Genomic DNA, 19683 nt, shown 5'->3' on the forward strand with positions numbered 1-19683 from the left:
AAAAAAGGCATCAGACATTCAGAGGGATTCTGTTATCAATGGAGGAAGAAGATCAGCAGCTATCATACTGCTGACTCCAGAATTTATTACTTATTAATGTATTATTTATCCCATAATCAAACCTACATCTTTGTGGTGATGTATAGAGACTGTAGGCAGACTTGTAATAAAAAAAGCCAAATTTCATTTTTCAAACTCAAGTTTAGTTTTGAATAGAAAACAATGTTCCCTGAAGATTACCAAATGCATGGTTCCTGATGAGCAAATTCTTTATACTTACCTCAAGGTCCCAGAAGCGGACAAAAGCATCGTGATGAACGGTGACCAGGATGGGGTCAAATATATCCACGATCATCTTTGCATCGGGGTCACCGCTGTCTAAGCCCCAGGCTCCCGTTCCATCATCATGCGCCTCTGTCTTCACATCTGTCTTCTCGCCGTCTTTAGTGTCGGGTTTCTCTTCAGCTTTGAACATAATACATGGTCAGTTCATTTCTCAGTCTGAGAGCCTGGCTACTTGCCACAATGAAATATGGAAATCTTTCAGCAAGAATAAAACTAGTGAATCAAATTTACCGGAAAAAATACCTGTCTGAACGATAGTGACGTAATCGACAGGAAAAGTCACAATATAGCAACTGTGTAACAACACATACTATTTGTGTTAGAAGCTTCTTGTTGAATCTTGTCCTCGCCCTGACTTTCAGACCTTGTCTGGACTGCGCTGTCCTGGACGATGTCCTGCGCTTGCTGTTCTTTGCCGCCAAGACTGGAGGACAACTCTCGTAACAGCCGCTTGCTGTCCTCGTCCAGCTGTAAGAAAGATAAACAAACATGGTCACGTGGTCTGTAAATCTGGTCACCCTGTGGTCACGGGATACGCAATTTTTTCAGTCTCTTTGCACTGTAGGAGCGACTGCAAATTAGTTACTGCCTTCCTTCAACAAATATAGGGTGACATGGCGATTGATGATATCAAGACAGCTGTTTGTCCTAAATATGAAAAGAATCTACACTTTGCAAAAGTTCTCGGAATTCCACAGCCACCAGCGAACGAACTAGTTCCAACCATCCCAGTACATCATCCACCCGTACCCCGAAATCGGTGGCACTGACCTGACCGTCTGGACCTTGACCTATCGCCACAACTGATCTTTTAGATCGACGCCCGGTTTCCTGCGATTTGTTGTCGTCCTCTTTGGTTTCCTCAGTTCCGGAACGATAGTTTCCTGTCAGTTTTCTGTAAGCAAGATGTTATTAGGTCATCAAAGTCCTGTGCTAAACCGATTTTTCTCAGGGTCAAGAAAATTCTCGAGAGACACTGCACAAGCGATAGAGGCAGAGAGACAACGAGATCGCAATGATCATCCATCATCCATCCATCAATCCTCCTCCTCATCATCATCCCGCGAAAAAGATGTTTTAATATAAAGAAGAACAAATTTATTAAATAATGAAAAGAAAAAAAGAAAGGTGGCTCAACAGATAAAAATAGATAGACATGATGAGAGGCACCTACCCCAGTCTCTCTGTGAGTAAATGTTCACATTACCCTAATATAACCCAACCAGTCTACATAACATATACACAACACAAGGATGGGCTGATAAGTGAGATGGGCAGACAGACAGTGATGGTGATGAAGTTCTCTCACTTGATGTAGGCGGGGTCCAGGCGGCGAACCCTATGAACCAGCACCCTCATGCAGTTAACCCTCCTCTCCCCAGCCTGTCGCATTCGATGTCGACTTCTGGCGCTCGAGTTTTGAGAGGGTGGCAGGAGAAAGCTTTGGAAAAAAAAAACCCAACATAATACTTACTTCGCTTTCTCTCTTTCTTTCTATCTCTCTGTGTCACTGAATTTATGGTCGTCATAGATAACGCAGGACCAAAATATTAGATTTTAGCATTCTTTACCAAGATAATGTCTCTTGAAAAACCCACGGAAATAGTTAAAAACCACCTTGACTTACATGATCCTTAAAAATATTAAAAAAACCCCAAAAAACCTGCAAATAGACAAATGCTGATGACAATCTTTATTTAGACAAACAGTGACTGTTACTTTGTCATACGTCTTCATTTTTTTTCGAGGGCTGTTAATTTTGTATTTAGCAGCCATCACATTATCACAAGCTCTCGGCATATGTCAACAAGCAAAATAACCTAAAAAAAGAAAGATTAAGACAGAAGGACTGCCGTCTATTGTCAGTCTCTTACATCTTCTCCACCACCGCCCTCTCAACGTTCCAGAAGATGATGTTGCCGTTTCCGCATCCTGTAGCCATGACATCAGAGGTGATGGCTGTCATACATGTCACCTCATGGTTTGTGAGGAGGAAGTCCTGAATAATGCATAATGCAGTTATGAAAAATAACTGTTGAACTTCACAGGAAGAATGCTCTGAAATACACTGAGTTCTACTCTTTCCTTTTAAAATAAGAAATAAATTGGTGGCATGGTAAATGATTACAAAAACAGTTCTGGCAAGCCGTGCGGAACAATAGTGAAGAATATTTTTTATCAAAGGTTAAGATCACGTGATCATCTGCCAGGCACCGACCACTGACGAACCTTTCTGAAGACGCTTGTCACTGGACTGCTGGGCTGGCCGATGTCTGGCAGTATCGCTGAGGCCATCGAAGAGGATGAAGAGCTTGTGGAGGTGATGCTGACCTCTCTCGTCCAGAAGTACACGTCATTGAATTCTCTCAAAATCGTCAAGTCGGTGTTATCTTTGGAGTCCTGCGGCAAATGGCAAACGATATTTGTACTTTGTTATACCGGCAATGTCATCAATCATCATCATCAATTTTCATTCATCATCATCCTCCATCATCATCCTCCATCCTCATTGATCTCCTCCTCCTGCTTCACCATCTCCACCATCTCGTCGTCAGCGTCGTCATTCTAAACTCCAGAAAAATGAGTTTAAAAAGTGAACAAGTCAGACAACCATTCAGCCGTACTGATGCCATGTTTAAACCGTGGAGATCACACTCGACTCACCAACACCAACTTGATCTTGTTGGTCCAACCGGAAGCGACGATGACGTGGTCATCATAGAAGCGTTGGTAGACGAGACCAGTGATGCTCAGATCCTCGTCAGTGCTACGTCCAGCCTTGCATTTGATGCACTGTCCGGCCCCGAAGTCCCAGACTTTCAGAGAGCCTGCCAGATGGACAGGAAGACAAAGGAAGGAAACACAACTCGTTTCATTCTTGTAATGCTTTTCTGTACTTCTCTATTCTTACACTACTCCTACTGTAACTTTATTCTATCAGTTTTTAGTTAATTATTAACAAAAAAGTTATTTTAATGATAAACATGTGTTAATAGGACAGTTTACAGTTCCAACATGGTTTGTTGTTATTTACAATTTCAACATCCAGACAAAAGGACAGTGTCTTCTCTTTGTTTCATTTAACTGGTTGACAAAGTCTGTCGTTGCCAAAGGTACCCGGGACTAACGCACCGTCAAAGGCGCCGCTGGCCAGCCTGTACCCGGAATTGTCCAAAGCCAGAGCGGTCACTTCCACGTTAGGGCCGTGGGCCTCGCTGATGGAGTAGACCAGCTTACCTGTGTCCATCTCCCACACCTGAGAATACAAGTATCACCAAGTACACATTGTCTGCAATAATAATCAGATGAGCAATAGATAAAATAAGAAAACACAATAAAATCACGGTGCTTATCTAAATAAAATAAAATAAAAATATTGAAACAGAGAGTTTTCATCACACCTGTACGAGACGAGTGCATGGATCTTCCATGATGATTCTGGAAACTGTGATGGGAAGTCAATGCAAGTTGTGGACTCCCAGCAACGTGCAAGTCATGTGACCAATGCTAATTATAGCCTGTCAAGTTTAAAATTTCCTTTTTTCCAATCAAGCATAATCAAATGTAAACGCGGAGTGGCAGGTGAGGCCAATTCACTCGGATAATAACTGTTTGTCTGACTGCCGATGACATGTGATCTGTCTTTTGATGGCGATCCATTTTTTTTTTCATTTTCTTTCTTTCCTGTGGAGTAGGGTGAAGGGGCGGCGAATGCCCTATGACCTTTTTTCGCGGCTAATTAGTGAAAGCAGCTATTAAATGGAATTTAAACCTGAGTTTTACGTTTACGCGTGTACGTGTGGGACACATCATTCTTACCTTGATGACAGACTCGGTGCAAACAGACACGATCTGGTTCAGGTCTTTGTTGGTCAGAATCTGCAGCAAGAAAAACACATGAACAGAGATAGAGACGATGTCTACCTTATCTCTCTTATCTACCTCTTTTCAATTTCATCTTCGACTCACCTGCACGAGTGGGCGATCGTGTGTGTGCGGCACCTGCATCGTGTCCTGCACGGCGCGCGTCAGAGGCCACGCGTCAATGACGCTGGAACCTGCATGAAGAACGCTGTCACGTGACATTCTTTGCGGAGAACGTTAATTAATCAGCTATAGTGAGCGAAGGACACATGGTTAACAAAACCTATCTACGCTCGACGATTTCTTAAATTTAAAAATCTGAAGCCGAACAAACGAAACAGAGAGAGAGAAAAAGAGAGAGAAAGAGAGAAAGAAAGAAAGAAAGAAAGAAAGAAAGAAAGAAAGAAAGAAAGAAAGAAAGAGAAAGCTATCAAACAGAAAAAAGAAATAAATAAAGAAAGAAACAAGTAAATCCACAAATTCGCCCACCCAAAAAAAAAAAAAACGGACAAGGATTTTTCACCTGTCAACAGTCGCTCATTTTTGTTGTCGAACAACATGGAGTAGATTCTCTTCTCTCCTGGCCTTTCCTCGTTATCCGTGAAAACCTAAGAAACACCACAAAGACAAACCGGTAAATATCAACACCACATTCTTCATGGGTGCGAGCAAATATTAATGACCATTAGCCCCTTTCTTCACAATATCACAGCAGCACCACGAGGACATTAATAAACAACTTATTTATTAAAACATACCCCAGACAGAAAGATGTCTGCCACGTCAAAACATTTCTATAAAAATGATCAAGATAATAAAAGTCTTAACTCGTATCGAATCTCAAGTTTCCGGAAACAATTAAAATTTTTTAAAATCTCATTTTAGAGATTTATTTTTTGTACTTAAAGTTATTTACTGTTAATATTTCACAACAAATAAAATGACTTTGGAATTTACTCTTGAGAGAACAGTCATCATGTTTTTGTGTTTGTTATATTATCTTATTCTTCGAGAAGCTTCTGCTTTTTACATCTGGCGAGTTCTAGTGCATATAAACGTAACACAGTGGAAGGAGGAGCTGTTGCTAGGGACGCGGAGCGTGCACACCTGTAGACAGGTGAGCGTGTGGATGTCCCAGACCCTGAAGACCCTGGCGGTGGACAGGCTGATGATGTGCTGGTCTCGCTCGTTGCAGACGATGTCGATCACTGTGAACAGGTGACCCATGAGCTTTCCTGATGTCACACACAGAACAACGTGTTACATCTAAAAAAAAAAAAACAAAAAAAAAAAACATGCCGAACACGAGAGCGGAATCCATTACCTACGATCCTCAGATGCTTAGTGACAAGTGCTGAGCCGGGTACTGTGAGAGAGCAAGAGGGAGGATGGGAGAGGGAAGCGAGAGAGAGAGAGAGAGAGAAAGAAAGGAATGCTAGCAGAACTTGCCTGTAGGTCTGGAGAAGATATGCGGGTGCCACACTCGGATTATTTTATCAACCCCACCCGTCGCAATGATGTTTGCGCGTACACAGTAGTCGAAACAGTTGACGCCCTTGGGTACAGACACACCCCTCACTTCCCTGCCCAAACACAAAATAAATAAAAAAGTTGAAGGTCCTGATAACAATAAACTAGCGCTCCGAAATTACCTACCCTACCTCTCGTTCAAACTGGACATCTACTTATTGCTTTTCTCTCTCTCTCTGCGCGCGGGCGAGCGTGTGTGCGTGTTCGTATGTGTGTTTGTGTATGTGAAAAAAAAAATGTGAGTTTGTCTCGCAGATTGCCGGAACCAGTGTTAAGCGTCTAAACTCCTCTCAATTCCATTAAGCTGTTTCATTAGACATGTTGAAATTAGCTCCCTTGCTTGGTCCCACCTCCCCGTCTTTTCGGTAAACAAAAAAAAAAAAAAAGAAACCAAAACCAAAACAAACAAAAAAACAAAACAAAAACAAAACACAAACAGTGGCGTTTGAATGTTTGTTGTGCCCCTACGTGTACTTATTGTATGAGTGAATCACGTGGTCCTGCATTGTATCATATCACTATGGCTGGCTGTCATATATTCTGTGTGTGTGTGTGTTATTGTCAAGACTCACGTACCCATTGTCGTAAAGTCTTTCCGGCTCCTCCAAGACAAAAGACACGTGACTGCTAGGAGAGCAAGACGCGAAGCAGCGAAGATCTGGGAAATATTTCACCTGCGCAGACAAAATACCTGTCACCTAGCAACGCCATCTGCAGGTCTGCCTTCTACTGTCTACTACTCAGATCCTACTGAGATGATCTTTGACCTCACGGTACCTCGCCATTCCCATTAACTAACGAGCAAAAGTAGAAAGTGAGGTCAGTATTCTCGTGTAGTTTAGGAAGCTCGTAGCTTTTTTTAAAATAAAGAACTTCTGAAGAGATTTGTCAATTTTACTATTTGTGAAGGAATCTGTGCAAATCGATTAGACTGATTCGTTAATGGTAAAACATCGTCCCAAGCTGAAGTTAAAAATAGTTCGTTCTTTGACCTTTTTGCACTTGTTTATTTTGCACCTGTCATTTTGCCCTACCCTTTGGTGGCATTGCTTCTTATTTGTTAGGTCTATGAAGGTGGCTTGAAAGATTTTTACTTTCTCACCCGCTAACATCACCGATCTTCATTCTGCTACACTAAGTTATCCTCCCCACACATCCCACTTACACATTCCACTCACGCATCCACCCATCAAGTCAGCCAATAAGTTACCTTTAAAACCCAATCTCCGTGAATCTTTCGCCTCACAATTGGGCTGCCACAAAAGCAGATATAAGTCAAATCATCATCATGCTTTCTGAAAGGGCGGATTTTATAAAAATATTTTCTAATTACGAAATGCTTATGTTTAAAGTCAGATACTTCTATAAGGTGAATAATATTTCTCCAAACCCTCCCAACCAAAAAAGCCTGCAAGAGCTTGTTATGGGAAGAAGGTGACATAAGAGATCAAGAACTTCACAACCACTCACTGGGTAAGCTTGGACGGTTCTATCGTCATGTTGAAAGAGTTGCGTCCCTCTCCTTTGGAGTTCTTCATCGTGAGGTCCTTGGCGACGAGGTTCAGGACGTTGATGTACCCCTGGTCATCGCCAAACAAAATGGTGTCCTCATGTTCATCGGAAAACTGAGGACCTGGCATGTAAGTCATGCACTGGGGCGAGTGCTCGATCGGCTTGAGGATGAAGACACTCTGCACAAAATAAAACAAACTTGTTGATGGTCCTCACGGCTCTCAATGGCGCCCACACCATCCAGTTATCCCGGGGACAAGCAGTTCTTTGCATATTGCAACAGGCCATGTGATATGCACTCAAGACTCCAGAAACAGGCACAGTGAACTATGTAGATGATGTTCTTCACACTATGTAATGTGTGGGAGTGTTACCTGTGAGTTGCCCTTTGCCCTGTTGTCCCACACCGCTAGACTGCGCTCCGTGCAGCAGGCAACTCGGCGCAAGTTGGGCAAGAAATCACAGCCTGTCACCCAGGCCGGCTCCTGTACATTGAATAACGGTGATGTTGACAAATAACGAAAAACCCTTCAACAGGTAAACATAACCGTCAAGAATACAGGCGAAAACAAAGGTAGGACAAAGGTCTCTGTGATAAAGATAGAGGGTCATTACACTACATAGTCACTCGTGAAAAAAAAGAATCATTGCAGTAACAACAAACAATAGAGAGACTGTTGACAGTTATGACAATCATCATATTAGAGACCGTTAATATTACTAACGTTGTTGACGTTAGTAACAAACTGCAGTTGCAGAAATTGTTGATATTAGCAACAAACAGCTAAAAGATTGTTGACAGTAGTAACAAACTGAACTCACATTCAGATCCACGCAAGCTTGTAGCCGCAGCTGAAAACAAACAGCATGTAAATAATAAAGAAAAATCATTGAACCTCATGCTTCACGATAAAAATGGTGACACACAAGGAGCGAGGAAAATAGGGACATCAACTATCACGAAGTCTTTTCTAGACTATTTTTTATTTCTAAAATAATTTAGGAACAACATTTTCAATTTTATTTTAAAAATGACATTGGGTGAAAGAGGGCAAAATGCCAAGCACCAAAAATAAAAAGAACTAAACGTAGTCATGGTTGACTGAACACACTTGTTTGGCAAAAGGTAATATCCGTTAATTGGCAGAAGCCCCAACTGATGACATAGAGAAATTCCACCCGAGGAATGTTTTCATTATATACGGCGTAGTTGTAATTTTCATGTCATGCACAGTGCCTTTAAAAAAATTTAGTCTAGATTCAGTGACGTTTATCACGTGTAGAGTGTAAAGGTCATCGCGACCCCACGACACCATTGAAGGCGACAGGAAGTCTGCACAGGAGTAAGGCGGCAACCCCTAGTGAACTCGCTTCATGATCAACTTATTGCGCCAACCTGTCACCTGTCAGCCGTTGTCAAGACGTCACTGGTCGCACCAACGATGATGTGTACCGTGCATAGGTCTATCGTCAAGGGCGACAATAGCCTGCGCCTCATACATTACACTGAGGTCATCGAACTCGAGATAGAGAGAGAAAGAGCGAAAGAGTTCAAAAGAAAACAATTTCTCGACTAGGACGGACTGTAAATGTCAGTCATCTGTTTCTGAAATTCAACAACATTCGTTCTGGGTAGCATAAATATTACGTGTTATACATATAACTTTGAGCTATTTAATACCTAAAATAATTATGTTAGCTGACGAACAACCGTCTGATAGTCTACTATTTTAAAATATTTTTTTCATGATGTCAGCAACATCCTACACTGTATAAGTCATGTCTTCGTGACAGCCACTGCGTATCTTTCGACGCCTTCGCTAGCAACTCCTGAGAAATGGCTTTGTACACGGAGTACCTCGGGTACCGACGAAGGCTGCAAATCAATTATTGATTATTGCTCGGACCCGAAAAAGTAATCGATCTTAGGTCGCCTTTGTCAGCATTTCTAAAGGGGACATAATTCTTCCACCCCATGAATTCTCTTCAGGTGACAAAAGGTTGTTTTTATTTTTTCGTGTTGGCCCAGCGAATGGCTGTAATTATGACGAGAAAGGCCGAGCGCTCGAGAAACACGCGCACAGTGCGAGAAGAACAGAGAAAGAACCGGGGACAAAGATATAGAGAGAAGAAACAAGAGTAACAAGCTGTGCATCCCTCCAGGGATAAGACTTTGTGTCTAAAGTGAGATGCTTCATCACAACATTGCCTGGGTGACCGATGCACCCGACCCAGGAACTAAAAGCCGGTTGTAAAAAAGTCAAGAATTCACCCAAGTGTATGAGCACTGTGTATGTGATCACGTACGATCATCAAAGATTAAAATAATTAATTACTACGATGATAGAATATAATAAGAGAAGTTAGGAACGACTGACCTTACTGGACCACACCGTGATGGCGCCTTTCTGTGATGCGGCCAGGTAAGAATCCAATAAAGGGACGAACTTCAGGGTCTGCACCGAGTCACGTCGCTTCCGGTCACCTGTGACACAGGGAACAAGAGGCATTCCTCATTAGCAATGTCTACTCCACTGGGCTATACTCGAGATTTGAATTTATAATATACAGTTATTATGTCTCGACATGTAGGTAGGAAAGTAGCAGACTGGCATCTTACCTGCTGCTTCGCCAACTCTGCGACGTTTGGACACCATGAAGACAGAAACTTCTTCCCCGACAGTCATATCTTCCTCCTCTACCCCGGACTGAAAGTACCCGAACAGCTGCAAAATAAATCACCCACCCCAGATTCTGCATTATTCCAACACCCGTGTGTAACTGTTCTATATGACTAAGATAATAATCTCACACCGAGGATAGAACTGAAAACTTAATTAAATATGTGTTAACACTTTTTCAACAGTTTTTTCTGCTGTGGCGAACTGTAGATATCTACGGTGTCCAGTCACTTAATCCCCAGACACTTCATCCCCGACACTTCATCCCCGACACTTCATCCCCTAGACTTTTAATCCCCAGACACTTAATCCCCGACACTTCATCCCCAACACTCAAGAACAATTTTCATATCATATTGTTGAAGAACATTAAATTTACTAGCTTATATGAACTTTAACTAATGTTGTAGATGTTCAAATGATGTTGAAGTCAATAGCATGATTTGAATTTGAATTTCAATTAAATTTTTCGCTGACTTCATAATTTTTATAGTTAAGGATTTAGTTTAGGGATTAAGTGTCTGGGGATGAAGTGTCTGGGGATTAAAAGTCTAGGGGATGAAGTGTCGGGGATGAAGTGTCGGGGATGAAGTGTCTGGGGATTAAGTGACTGGGAACCGATATCTACAACACATTCCGAAAACGACTTTAATTAAGTAAAGTAAACAGAAAGGAAGTTGACAGTTGACGACATGTTAATTAAACAAGAAGATAATAAGGAAGGGACAAGATACGAACTTCGCTCCAGTCCACCTTGGCATCAGGGTTTGTGGAGATTTTCCGGTAAACAGACTTCAGGTCCTGATTTTTTATGTCTGATCCAAACAACTCACGAATTTTCTCACAAAATTGTTCATAGCGGAGATTCTCTGTTCAAAGAAAACAAAAGTTTCTATGAAGAACGAAACAGGGTAAATCAGGACAACAATGCTTACCAAAAATTTCAAAAATTTGAACTATTGATAATATTTCAGTAATATTTTTGGAAAAGAATGACTTCTTTCCCCTAAGTGTGATTTGGTTTTGTGGAGGCTTGTAACACAGAATAGAAACTGATAGTTCAGTGAAGATTGATTATAATAAGGTTAGTCACAAAATAAATAGTTTAGTAATGATATGAAATTATATGATATTAGTAAAAACAATCTGGTTACAATAAACATTTTAAATCGAGACAACTCTTGTTGCTGCAATTTTCTTCATTAGTTCAGTTGTGTGAGAAGTTTATTTAGGTCGAGTGGAGAGATAAAGAACAACTATTAAAATAAACTGGTGTGGATTAATACTGAATATTACTTAAAAATAAAATCAGTCTCAAACTGTAGGCAGCAGCCTCTGACTGAATGAAGTATGTGAGAAAGTGAGTGAGTGGTCAGTCCGAAGACTAAAACGAGCAGAAAGACAAAATTCAAGGAGAAAAAGAGCGAAAAACAGACACAAGTACAAGGCTTGTGGAATAATTACAAGCTATTTCGCCTTAATTCCGAAGGAAACGGTATCTCGTCTTCGATTCTTGTAATCGTCTTTGAACTGTCTGGCGCCGGGACCAGGGGGAGCACTGAACTATACCCCCGAGGCCCACTAGCCGCCGCCAAGTCTGGCCGGCCAGGAGAAAAGTCGGAGGTCTCACCGCTGTTTAAATGACAAATTAGACCAGATTGGTCAAGTCGAGGAGAAAGGCATGAAAAATGATTACTCAGAGGTCTCATCAATAATAACTAATGTAATCAGGACACGTGCGTGCCACATCTCGCGCTGTTGGACAAAGCTTCGCGGAGTTCTCTTTGCATTTTTCGTTTCTTCCAACATATTTGGAACAGGAGAGAAAACGAGAGTAACCATCCCTTTCCTCCCATTGCGGTTGCATGCGTGCATGCACGTGCGACACTGCGTTCGTGAGTTGTCAACCCCTCCCACTTGTCCCACAGCATCTCGTAATTCTAGCATAATGTTCTCACCTCTTCCCTCTCCCAGCCTCCGAGCCTCCACCCCAGCTGATGCCACCTCGGGTTCACCCCCCTCATCCCTCACCGGAACTGTCAGCCCCAGCCCGGGTACAGACATCTTGACAGGTAGGCGAGCACGTGCTGTAACCCTACCCCTTGCGGTGACAGGCGGCGGGGCGGGGCGGGATTAGCGCTAATTAATCTCGTGGACGGCGGGTGCGACTCCGACAGCGCACGTGGGTTCCCGGCCCTCCGAGATTGTCTAAGTACGGGGTTTCGGGTTTCCTTCAGTGAGGTCAGCCCCCATTCCCCTGTCGCCCTGCATTGAGAGGGGAAGAGAGGGAGACAGAGGATGGAGAAGGAAACATGATAAAATTGAGCGGCTAACAAATCTCGTTAACTTCACGTGCGATGTAGAGGGAAATTGCTCGGCTCGTCCGTATTTGCAATAACGTGTTAATTAGGTGAGAAAATATCAGCTAGTAAGCTGCAAATATTTGGTAATTTCCAAGAATTTTAATAGCTGAGAGCCTCGGTCCTCCAAAGATCATCCATTTGATTCCTCGTTGATGTCGGCTGTGACTGATGAACATCTGACTTGGACACAGATCGTATCTGACCAAGACATTGTCCATTACCGAGACTAGCGATTCTGATCAAGACAATGTCCATTAAGTCTTCATCACGACTTTTTCTGTTTCAACTCGTGTCACACCTTTGACCAAGATCCTTTCCATTACAATTAACCATTGATTCGATACCTCCAGCCAAGATTAACCACCAGACACGATACCTCTGATCAAGAATCCCAACCACAGATACTTTTTTTCTCGCTTTTTTTTTTTTTTTACATTTTAGCTAAAAGTAGCTAAGACAATGACAAAATACACCAATGATCCCATTCTGGAGAATAGAAGACCACAAAACGTTAAATATGGCACGTGAAGACATCCTGCAGTGATACAGCATGTGGTAGGTATAAGAAAAGTTCGATAACTCTTAGCTAAATGGCAGGTGGGGTTGTCCTGATGTGACAAGTGGAGGTATCTCGTCATAACGTGACAAGTCGGGGTACCTCGTACCAATATGACGAGTACCCCGTGTTGATATGCAGGGGGGAGGGTACCTCGTAGTAATAGGGTATGCGGAGGTATCTCCTAGCACTAGTGAGAGTACAGTAGTGACCCTAAGGCACGCGGAGGCACCTCGTAGTGGTAGTCATTGAGTAGTCAGTGGTTCAGTCTCGGCCTGCAGAGAGAGGAGCCGAGCGGTCCGCGGGCGGTGACCAGCCACCGGGGAATCTCTCCATGATTTGTTATATCCGACGTCGTTCCCAACAGCAAAACTTAATTCCGGAAATTCGTTTAGAAACTTTCCGAACACGGTGATGGTAGTCTTTATCGCGTCCTCCGCCCACATTTAATGAGGACACCACCACCACCACGACCACCACCACCACCAGCCACCGGCCACCACCACCACCACCACCACCACCACCACCACCACCACCACCAGCAGCCACCGGCCACCGCTCCGCTCTATCATCTTGACCACTTCGCTCCCCTTCACCCAATTTGTTCCAGCAGCAATCTCGGATTTGATGTCTTCCCACCATCAGATGCATGCGCTCGGGCGCACCCTCCACCCAGCCACACACACACACACCCCTTCATTCTACACACACACCCACACACACACGCACACACACACAGTCAGCAGTCAAAACTGTCTCAGCTGCGGACTGAAATGGCGTCCGGATTAATATTTAATGAAATGGAAGAATGAATCAGAGGCCCCCAAAGAGCCTCTAGTTTCCGGTGGTAATTGATTTCATCTGAACGCAGGAGTCGCGAGTGGTGCGGCCGTTTGCAGAAGCTGCGGGGACCAGATAACGGCGGAGGACTTTCAGCTTTGTGTCGCGAGCTGTTGAAGATTAACAGACATGCGAGTTGACAAGGTAGCAATCGGAACAATAGGCCGCACGGTCGGCACTGCGTCCAGCGGCTGATTACCCTTTAGCACTTGCGCTCTTCTGGGACCTTCGTCCATCTCCCTTCTCTCCATCCCCTCCCCCGACCATCCCTCCCAAGTCTTCTCGCAGCCTCCCGCTATTCTCCCTCTCTCTCTCCTCCACTCCACCACACCCCTGAAAAATCCCCTGGAGGCTGAACCCATGTCAACGACACTGCTAATTATGGATTACCGTTCTTGTCTGCTGGTGCATTTTCCATTTTTTTCTTCTTCTCTTCCTTCCCCTCATCCCCTTTCCCTCCCTGTCTCGGAGAATGTGATTCGAAAATTACCTCCCATTTTTCCAAGAGGGGGTTTTTGAAACTGCGCCTGTGTTTTGCTTTTCCTGCACGAAGACGAATTTAAAATTCGCAATTTCTCTTAAGTGCGGGGCTGAAATTGGCTTTGTCTGCTGGCGCCCGTGTTCGGTGGAGTGGAAAAAGTTTCATAATTGTGCCGTTGTACGGGTAATGAAGCGAGACAAGGGGAAGCACCCCGGAGCAGAGGACGCTCCGTGGGCAGACTCTGAGAGGGGCTCGAGATGCTGAGCTGAACCAGGAGTCCGCAGGAAGAAAATAAACACATCAAAAAATAAAGACGACTCTATTAGTCCCTTGCCTTTTGAACCACTTTCTTTGTTGTTTTTTTTTTTTAACGCTCACACGCATACATGTCTGTTGATTTTCGATAGCGTGTTCGTATGGTGATGTGTTAATGAACAGCTCTCATTCCTAATATTAATCCAGCATAACAAGTGCTTAATCGAAGGTACCCAGGGTGCACGGTCTCTGAGAGTCCTTCCTTGCATGCCATATCTCGGAAAGTCTGTTGATAAAGAACATTGAGAATTCTCACAGCTGACAGCAGCAAGGTTTGTAAACATGTGACGCATGCAAAAAAAAAAAAAAAAAAAAAAAAAAAAAAAAAAAAAAAAAAAAAGAAGCAGGCTGGAACGAGATGCGAACCATAGCCATCTAACTGTCGCTGATAACAAGTACTTTATCGTTGCGCAGCCGGACTTCTTTTACCTTACGCTATATTTCACGTGCGTCATCACTCTTTCAACCTTATGAAAATCAATCAAACTCATAGTCCGACCTTTGCTCCCTGACCACTGCATTCAAACTCATCATCTACGTTTTCATCAGCAACTTGTGCTCGCGCGTGTTTAGTGCTACCCATCCCCTTCCTCTAACCCTTGTTATTTGAAGTTCAAGGGGCGGTCTCTCTACAAACGGTTTTTATTTATTTCTAATACATCTTTCGATGTAATAATTATTTTATAAAGTCACCTCCAGGCAGTCTCCGTTGGCTTTAGGCTGTTCTTTATTTACAATTCTCGTCATTAACCCCCTCCCCAAACAACAACAACAAGAACAACACCAAGAACAACACCAAGAACAACACCAAGAACAACACCAAGAACAACACCAAGAACAACAACAAAAAAACAAAACAAAACAAAAAAACCAACAAGAACAACAGGAAGAAGAAGAAGAAGAAAGAAGAAGTTAAACCAAAGTGTGATGGAGTGAGGAGTCTTTTCACACTTTTTTTGTGATTACAATTCTTATGGAAAGACGTTAAATTTTAACATCGACGAGGACATCATGATGATGATGATGATGATGATGATGATGATGATGATGATGAATAATTTCACCTGTTATCCACTGACGTCGTTCCTCGGGCGTTGCCTCCACGTCCTGGTAGGTGAGGTCGCGAATGAGTTCTTGAAAGCGGTTCAGCTTGGACTCGAAGGTACCCATGGTGTAAGGTCTCTGAGGGTCATCCCCTGTTAGTTCGCGAGCGGCCTCCATGTTGGAAGTCTAGTCCAGCACCTTCTGTCGATCAAGGGGTTGGGGGTTACCAAGCCCCTCCCAAAAGTCTTTGATCCGCGAGCCGAGAGCTGAAGAGGTTTTCTTGGCACAAATTGCGGTTTGTCCGAGGACGACGGTGTGATCAAGGATATTGGTGGCTGTCGTGGCCCGCCATCACTCCAAGGTATCTCTGTTGATGAGCCTGCAGACGACGCGTTAATTAAACAAGCCAGCGCGCACATTAAAGAGTGTACCTGCCGACAGGCCAACGCGACAATTTACATTGAAGGGATCAATTAAACATGCACAATGAAGACAGGATCGTTAATCGACTCCCGCTAATTACCATTCCTCCTCCTAACCCCCCCTTAGCAAGGCTTTCCAACAAATTAGGGGCAGAAAGAACATGCTGCTGTTTTCTTAAACACGAGGAAGGATGTGTGGTTATGAATATGGCGGCTGAGCCCAGGAAGCAGACCATGTTCCAGCGCACAATCCTGGGGCGAAGGTGATTACCAGTAGAGGTTGTTAATAACTCGTATGACTGCGGCCCGTAACGAGGCGGTTTGACGAGGTTATTATCGCCACTACGTGCCTTGCGGCAAGACGTCACTGCAAGCAGTCATGCAAACTTTGCACACGAGCTGGCCTTGCACGACCGTGACGGCGTGTCCATCTTGAACTCGCGGCTATTAACCCTGATTACCAGATGCTCCACAAAGCCGATTACTGAGAGGAAATTCAGTCGAAGTCGCAGCCATTAACCGTGATTACCAGTTACTGGGAATTAACGCGACTCAGGTGGTTTTTCAAGGTGGAACTCACAGATATTAACCTGGAGTAGCAGTTACTGAGTAATGCCAATTAATACGATGATGGTGGTTTATCTGTCTAGAACTTCCGGTATTATTCCAGGGTACCAAACTGTAGCACACATCCGATTGACACGACTAACACTGGTGCCAAGTCTGGTGGCTAACTGTTACACGACTAACCTGCAGCCAAGTCTGGATGATCACCATAGCAACGGTTGCTTAGTGATAGTGATTATATCTGGATATCGGAATTTTAATTTGAATATGAAACATGGAAAACAAGTGTGATATGAAATTTTCGTAAAATAAACCACCAATAACCTGAGCAACAATCGAAGAAAAGTTGTAGTAATGTGCACTGTCAGCAGTAAGCAACACTGTGCAATGTATGCATCAATGCGACATGTTTATACATATTTCAACTTAGTAATATAGGAATAGAGATATGTATTACATCTTGAGCGATGGCCTAAGGTTCCAGCGGGCGATGAAAGTTCTTTAGATATAAAAAAAACTGGAGAAATCCACACCTTCAAATTATTCCGAGGTGGTTACTTCCTTTTTGACAGGTTAAGAGACGATGCTTTAAAAAAAAAATTAAAAACAGTTGTGACTTGTTAGCTGCGTGCATGTATACACCAGCTGACATCAGCTGCTAATTTTGGTTTCGTCAATAAATTACAATTGTCCAAACCAGCTGCTTCTAATATCATTAAGACCACACGAGCTTAGAAACAAGAGTGTTGGCTCCTTGGAACGTGGACTAATCTGACTAATGAGTCCTAAAGGTCAAAGAGCATTTGTTTGAACTGGACATGACTGACCACAGACGACCGTCTCATCGAGGGACGAGAGTAGAGGAGGTGATCGATACCGAGGTCAGAAAAAGTTCACAGCTGTGTTTGTTGTCTTAGATCGACAAAACACTTTGACTGTGGACTTTCACCAGTGAAGCACTTTGACAGTTTGTTGGGAGGGGTATTTTTTTTTTTCTTTTATGGGTGGGAGGGTTTAGAGTTACAAAGACGAGAATTTAAAAAATATATATTCAGACTAGTTTTAAGATTGAAGAATAGAGATTTTTCACATTTACCACATTGGTCGCATTTATTTCACAGAATGTGGAAAATATCATCTCAGACATGTGTACACGTGTGGACTCATTTTCCCGGTGTGAGTGCATGCCATTGTTGACGGTGGGCGTGAGCACACTCCCGCACTTTAAAACTCGACTGCGAGCGTCAGTGGGCGGAGCCGAGTTTTGACAGCACCGGGCTGTCAATCACGTGTCAGAAATGAAATCGCACAGCAGCAGGGAGGAGACTAGTACCACCTGGGGACGGGCCTCCGCTGTCACTCACTACTCGAAGGTGGGTGGGGATAGAGGTGGGTGTTTACCTAACACTTGCGTGCACCCGTACATGAATGTCAGCCTCGTGGGGTGTTGGTCTCTACTACACCACGCTCCGTTACTTATCCTCGTAGTTGGCAGGCTAAATGGTTGGTTTTTAAATGATTGTTCTTGTTTTTCATGTAATTAATATTTGTTATATATAACATATAGTCACAACACCATACAACCTGGTGTGAACGGTGCATGACAATGGCTGTGCCTAAACACGACACACGATACAGGATACATGACACAGGATACAGGATACATGACACACGACACACGTGTCTAACAATTGGCAGTCGGTCGTGTCACCTGCAAGTGTCACCTACACTACGGGCGGGCAGTCACCTGTGAGCCTTACCTGTCACAAGTCTTCAACACTTCCCCGTTCACTTATCAGCGTCGCACAATAGAATCCACCCCCGGGTACACGACCACCTGTCGGTCTGTTTTGGTTTGACGGAGGTCACGAAGCTCGATAATCAACGGGGCGATGGCCGGCTGTGAACCCTCCGCTGTTGTTGTCTTCTTGTTGTCCTTTCCTTGCTCGTCGTCGCCGCCATCTGTTAGTCCCGCCGCCCAGGAGGGCAAGCGCTGGTTATTGATGTACCTGACAGGTGTGAGCCGCTCACCTGCATCGCAGGGGCTTAACAGTGTTCCTTGGCTGATTAGTTTACGACAGCCTTTCGCATGGCTTTGATTCGACGGAAGTCGCCGAGTGCGCAGCCGCTGTCGCGTTGTCAACGTCGTGGCACAGCGCACCTAGCAACCGCCGGGCCTTAACGTACGCGAGGCTGTCTTTTGGCAGAAACGACCGACAGGCGAGAAAGGTGAAAGGACAGGTAATATTGTGACCGCCCAGCCACAACCTTGACCGCATATTTGCGCAGGTACAAAAACAATTCAGAAGACAGTTTCCTGTCGGGCTCCACCGAGCATTGAACACAGACTTACAAACTACAGTAGGTTACAGCAATGAATGGCTGTAGTGCACACCCACAGCAAAAACACTATCAATACATGTGTTCGCATTTTTTTTTTCAAAGATATTAGCACCTGTTCACCTATTTTTGAAGACTGCTCAAGTACATTCACCTGTTGTAATAAAATTAAAGCCTCTCCTGGAAAACAGACTTGGTGCATCGTAAATCTGACCTTACCTCAAGTCTCTGACTGTGAGATGTGTGTCTTAACTCACAGACATAGTGGTGACAATAGGAACTATGAACTAGGTGTGTATATCTACCTACTTGATGTCTTGTGTCGCTGTCTGTGTGTAGGTGTCAGTACATATCTATTATCCATGTACCTACTATCGCCCTATTTATAGAGCTACCCTAACCCAAATAACACAGTGCCTTAGAAAAGTCATACACTCGTCGTTGACCCTAAATCCCGGTTTGTAAGACTTGTTCAGAAAACACAACCTTGTTGTTGTTGCTTTGTGCCTGACACGTCCGAGCTCGACTATTTTTTATTATTTGATAGTAATGCCCTGCGTGTACTCCTAAATGTTCATGCGTCTGCGATCCTGTATGTAGTTTGTCTATATGTCTGTGTTCCTACGTGTGAGCATTTGCGTTTCTTCGTCTTGTGTGTATATTCATTTCTGAATCTTTGTACTCATGTTTTTCAAGTGTTTTTATATCTGTCAATATAATATGAGTTTTTTGTCCGTGAGCCTGTGTGTTGTGTGAGACAGAGAGAGAGACAGAGAGACTAAATATCTATGTAACTAAGTACAATCACTGCCTGTGTGTAAAT

At 43.6% G+C, this 19683-nt stretch overlaps 1 protein-coding gene across 2 annotated transcripts in view; it reads right to left on the bottom strand.

Annotated features, from left to right (window-relative positions):
• LOC112570558 (WD repeat-containing protein 64-like) overlaps positions 1 to 18792 on the bottom strand; it is a 29124-nt gene extending 10332 nt beyond the window's left edge. The window contains exons 1-23 of one of the 2 annotated variants that reach the window (XM_025249068.1): positions 18281 to 18792; positions 15552 to 15910; positions 10671 to 10801; positions 9872 to 9977; positions 9630 to 9736; positions 8074 to 8103; positions 7626 to 7736; positions 7210 to 7430; positions 6950 to 6992; positions 6316 to 6413; positions 5659 to 5792; positions 5317 to 5444; positions 4733 to 4817; positions 4315 to 4403; positions 4165 to 4224; positions 3478 to 3601; positions 3010 to 3173; positions 2575 to 2745; positions 2220 to 2344; positions 1655 to 1786; positions 1117 to 1240; positions 657 to 813; positions 281 to 465 (exon numbers count right to left, since the gene is read on the bottom strand). In XM_025249068.1, the coding sequence (XP_025104853.1) occupies positions 281 to 465; positions 657 to 813; positions 1117 to 1240; positions 1655 to 1786; positions 2220 to 2344; positions 2575 to 2745; positions 3010 to 3173; positions 3478 to 3601; positions 4165 to 4224; positions 4315 to 4403; positions 4733 to 4817; positions 5317 to 5444; positions 5659 to 5792; positions 6316 to 6413; positions 6950 to 6992; positions 7210 to 7430; positions 7626 to 7736; positions 8074 to 8103; positions 9630 to 9736; positions 9872 to 9977; positions 10671 to 10801; positions 15552 to 15708 (2682 nt within the window). In that variant the 5' untranslated portion in view covers positions 15709 to 15910; positions 18281 to 18792. The remainder of the gene's footprint in view (positions 1 to 280; positions 466 to 656; positions 814 to 1116; positions 1241 to 1654; positions 1787 to 2219; positions 2345 to 2574; positions 2746 to 3009; positions 3174 to 3477; positions 3602 to 4164; positions 4225 to 4314; positions 4404 to 4732; positions 4818 to 5316; positions 5445 to 5658; positions 5793 to 6315; positions 6414 to 6949; positions 6993 to 7209; positions 7431 to 7625; positions 7737 to 8073; positions 8104 to 9629; positions 9737 to 9871; positions 9978 to 10670; positions 10802 to 15551; positions 15911 to 18280) is intronic. The other variant, XM_025249069.1, reaches the window with a different exon arrangement.
• Between the last annotated feature and the right edge of the window lie 891 nt (positions 18793 to 19683).

Source organism: Pomacea canaliculata, linkage group LG8, assembly GCF_003073045.1.
Source record: "Pomacea canaliculata isolate SZHN2017 linkage group LG8, ASM307304v1, whole genome shotgun sequence".
Classification (NCBI taxonomy): Eukaryota; Metazoa; Mollusca; class Gastropoda; order Architaenioglossa; family Ampullariidae; genus Pomacea; species Pomacea canaliculata.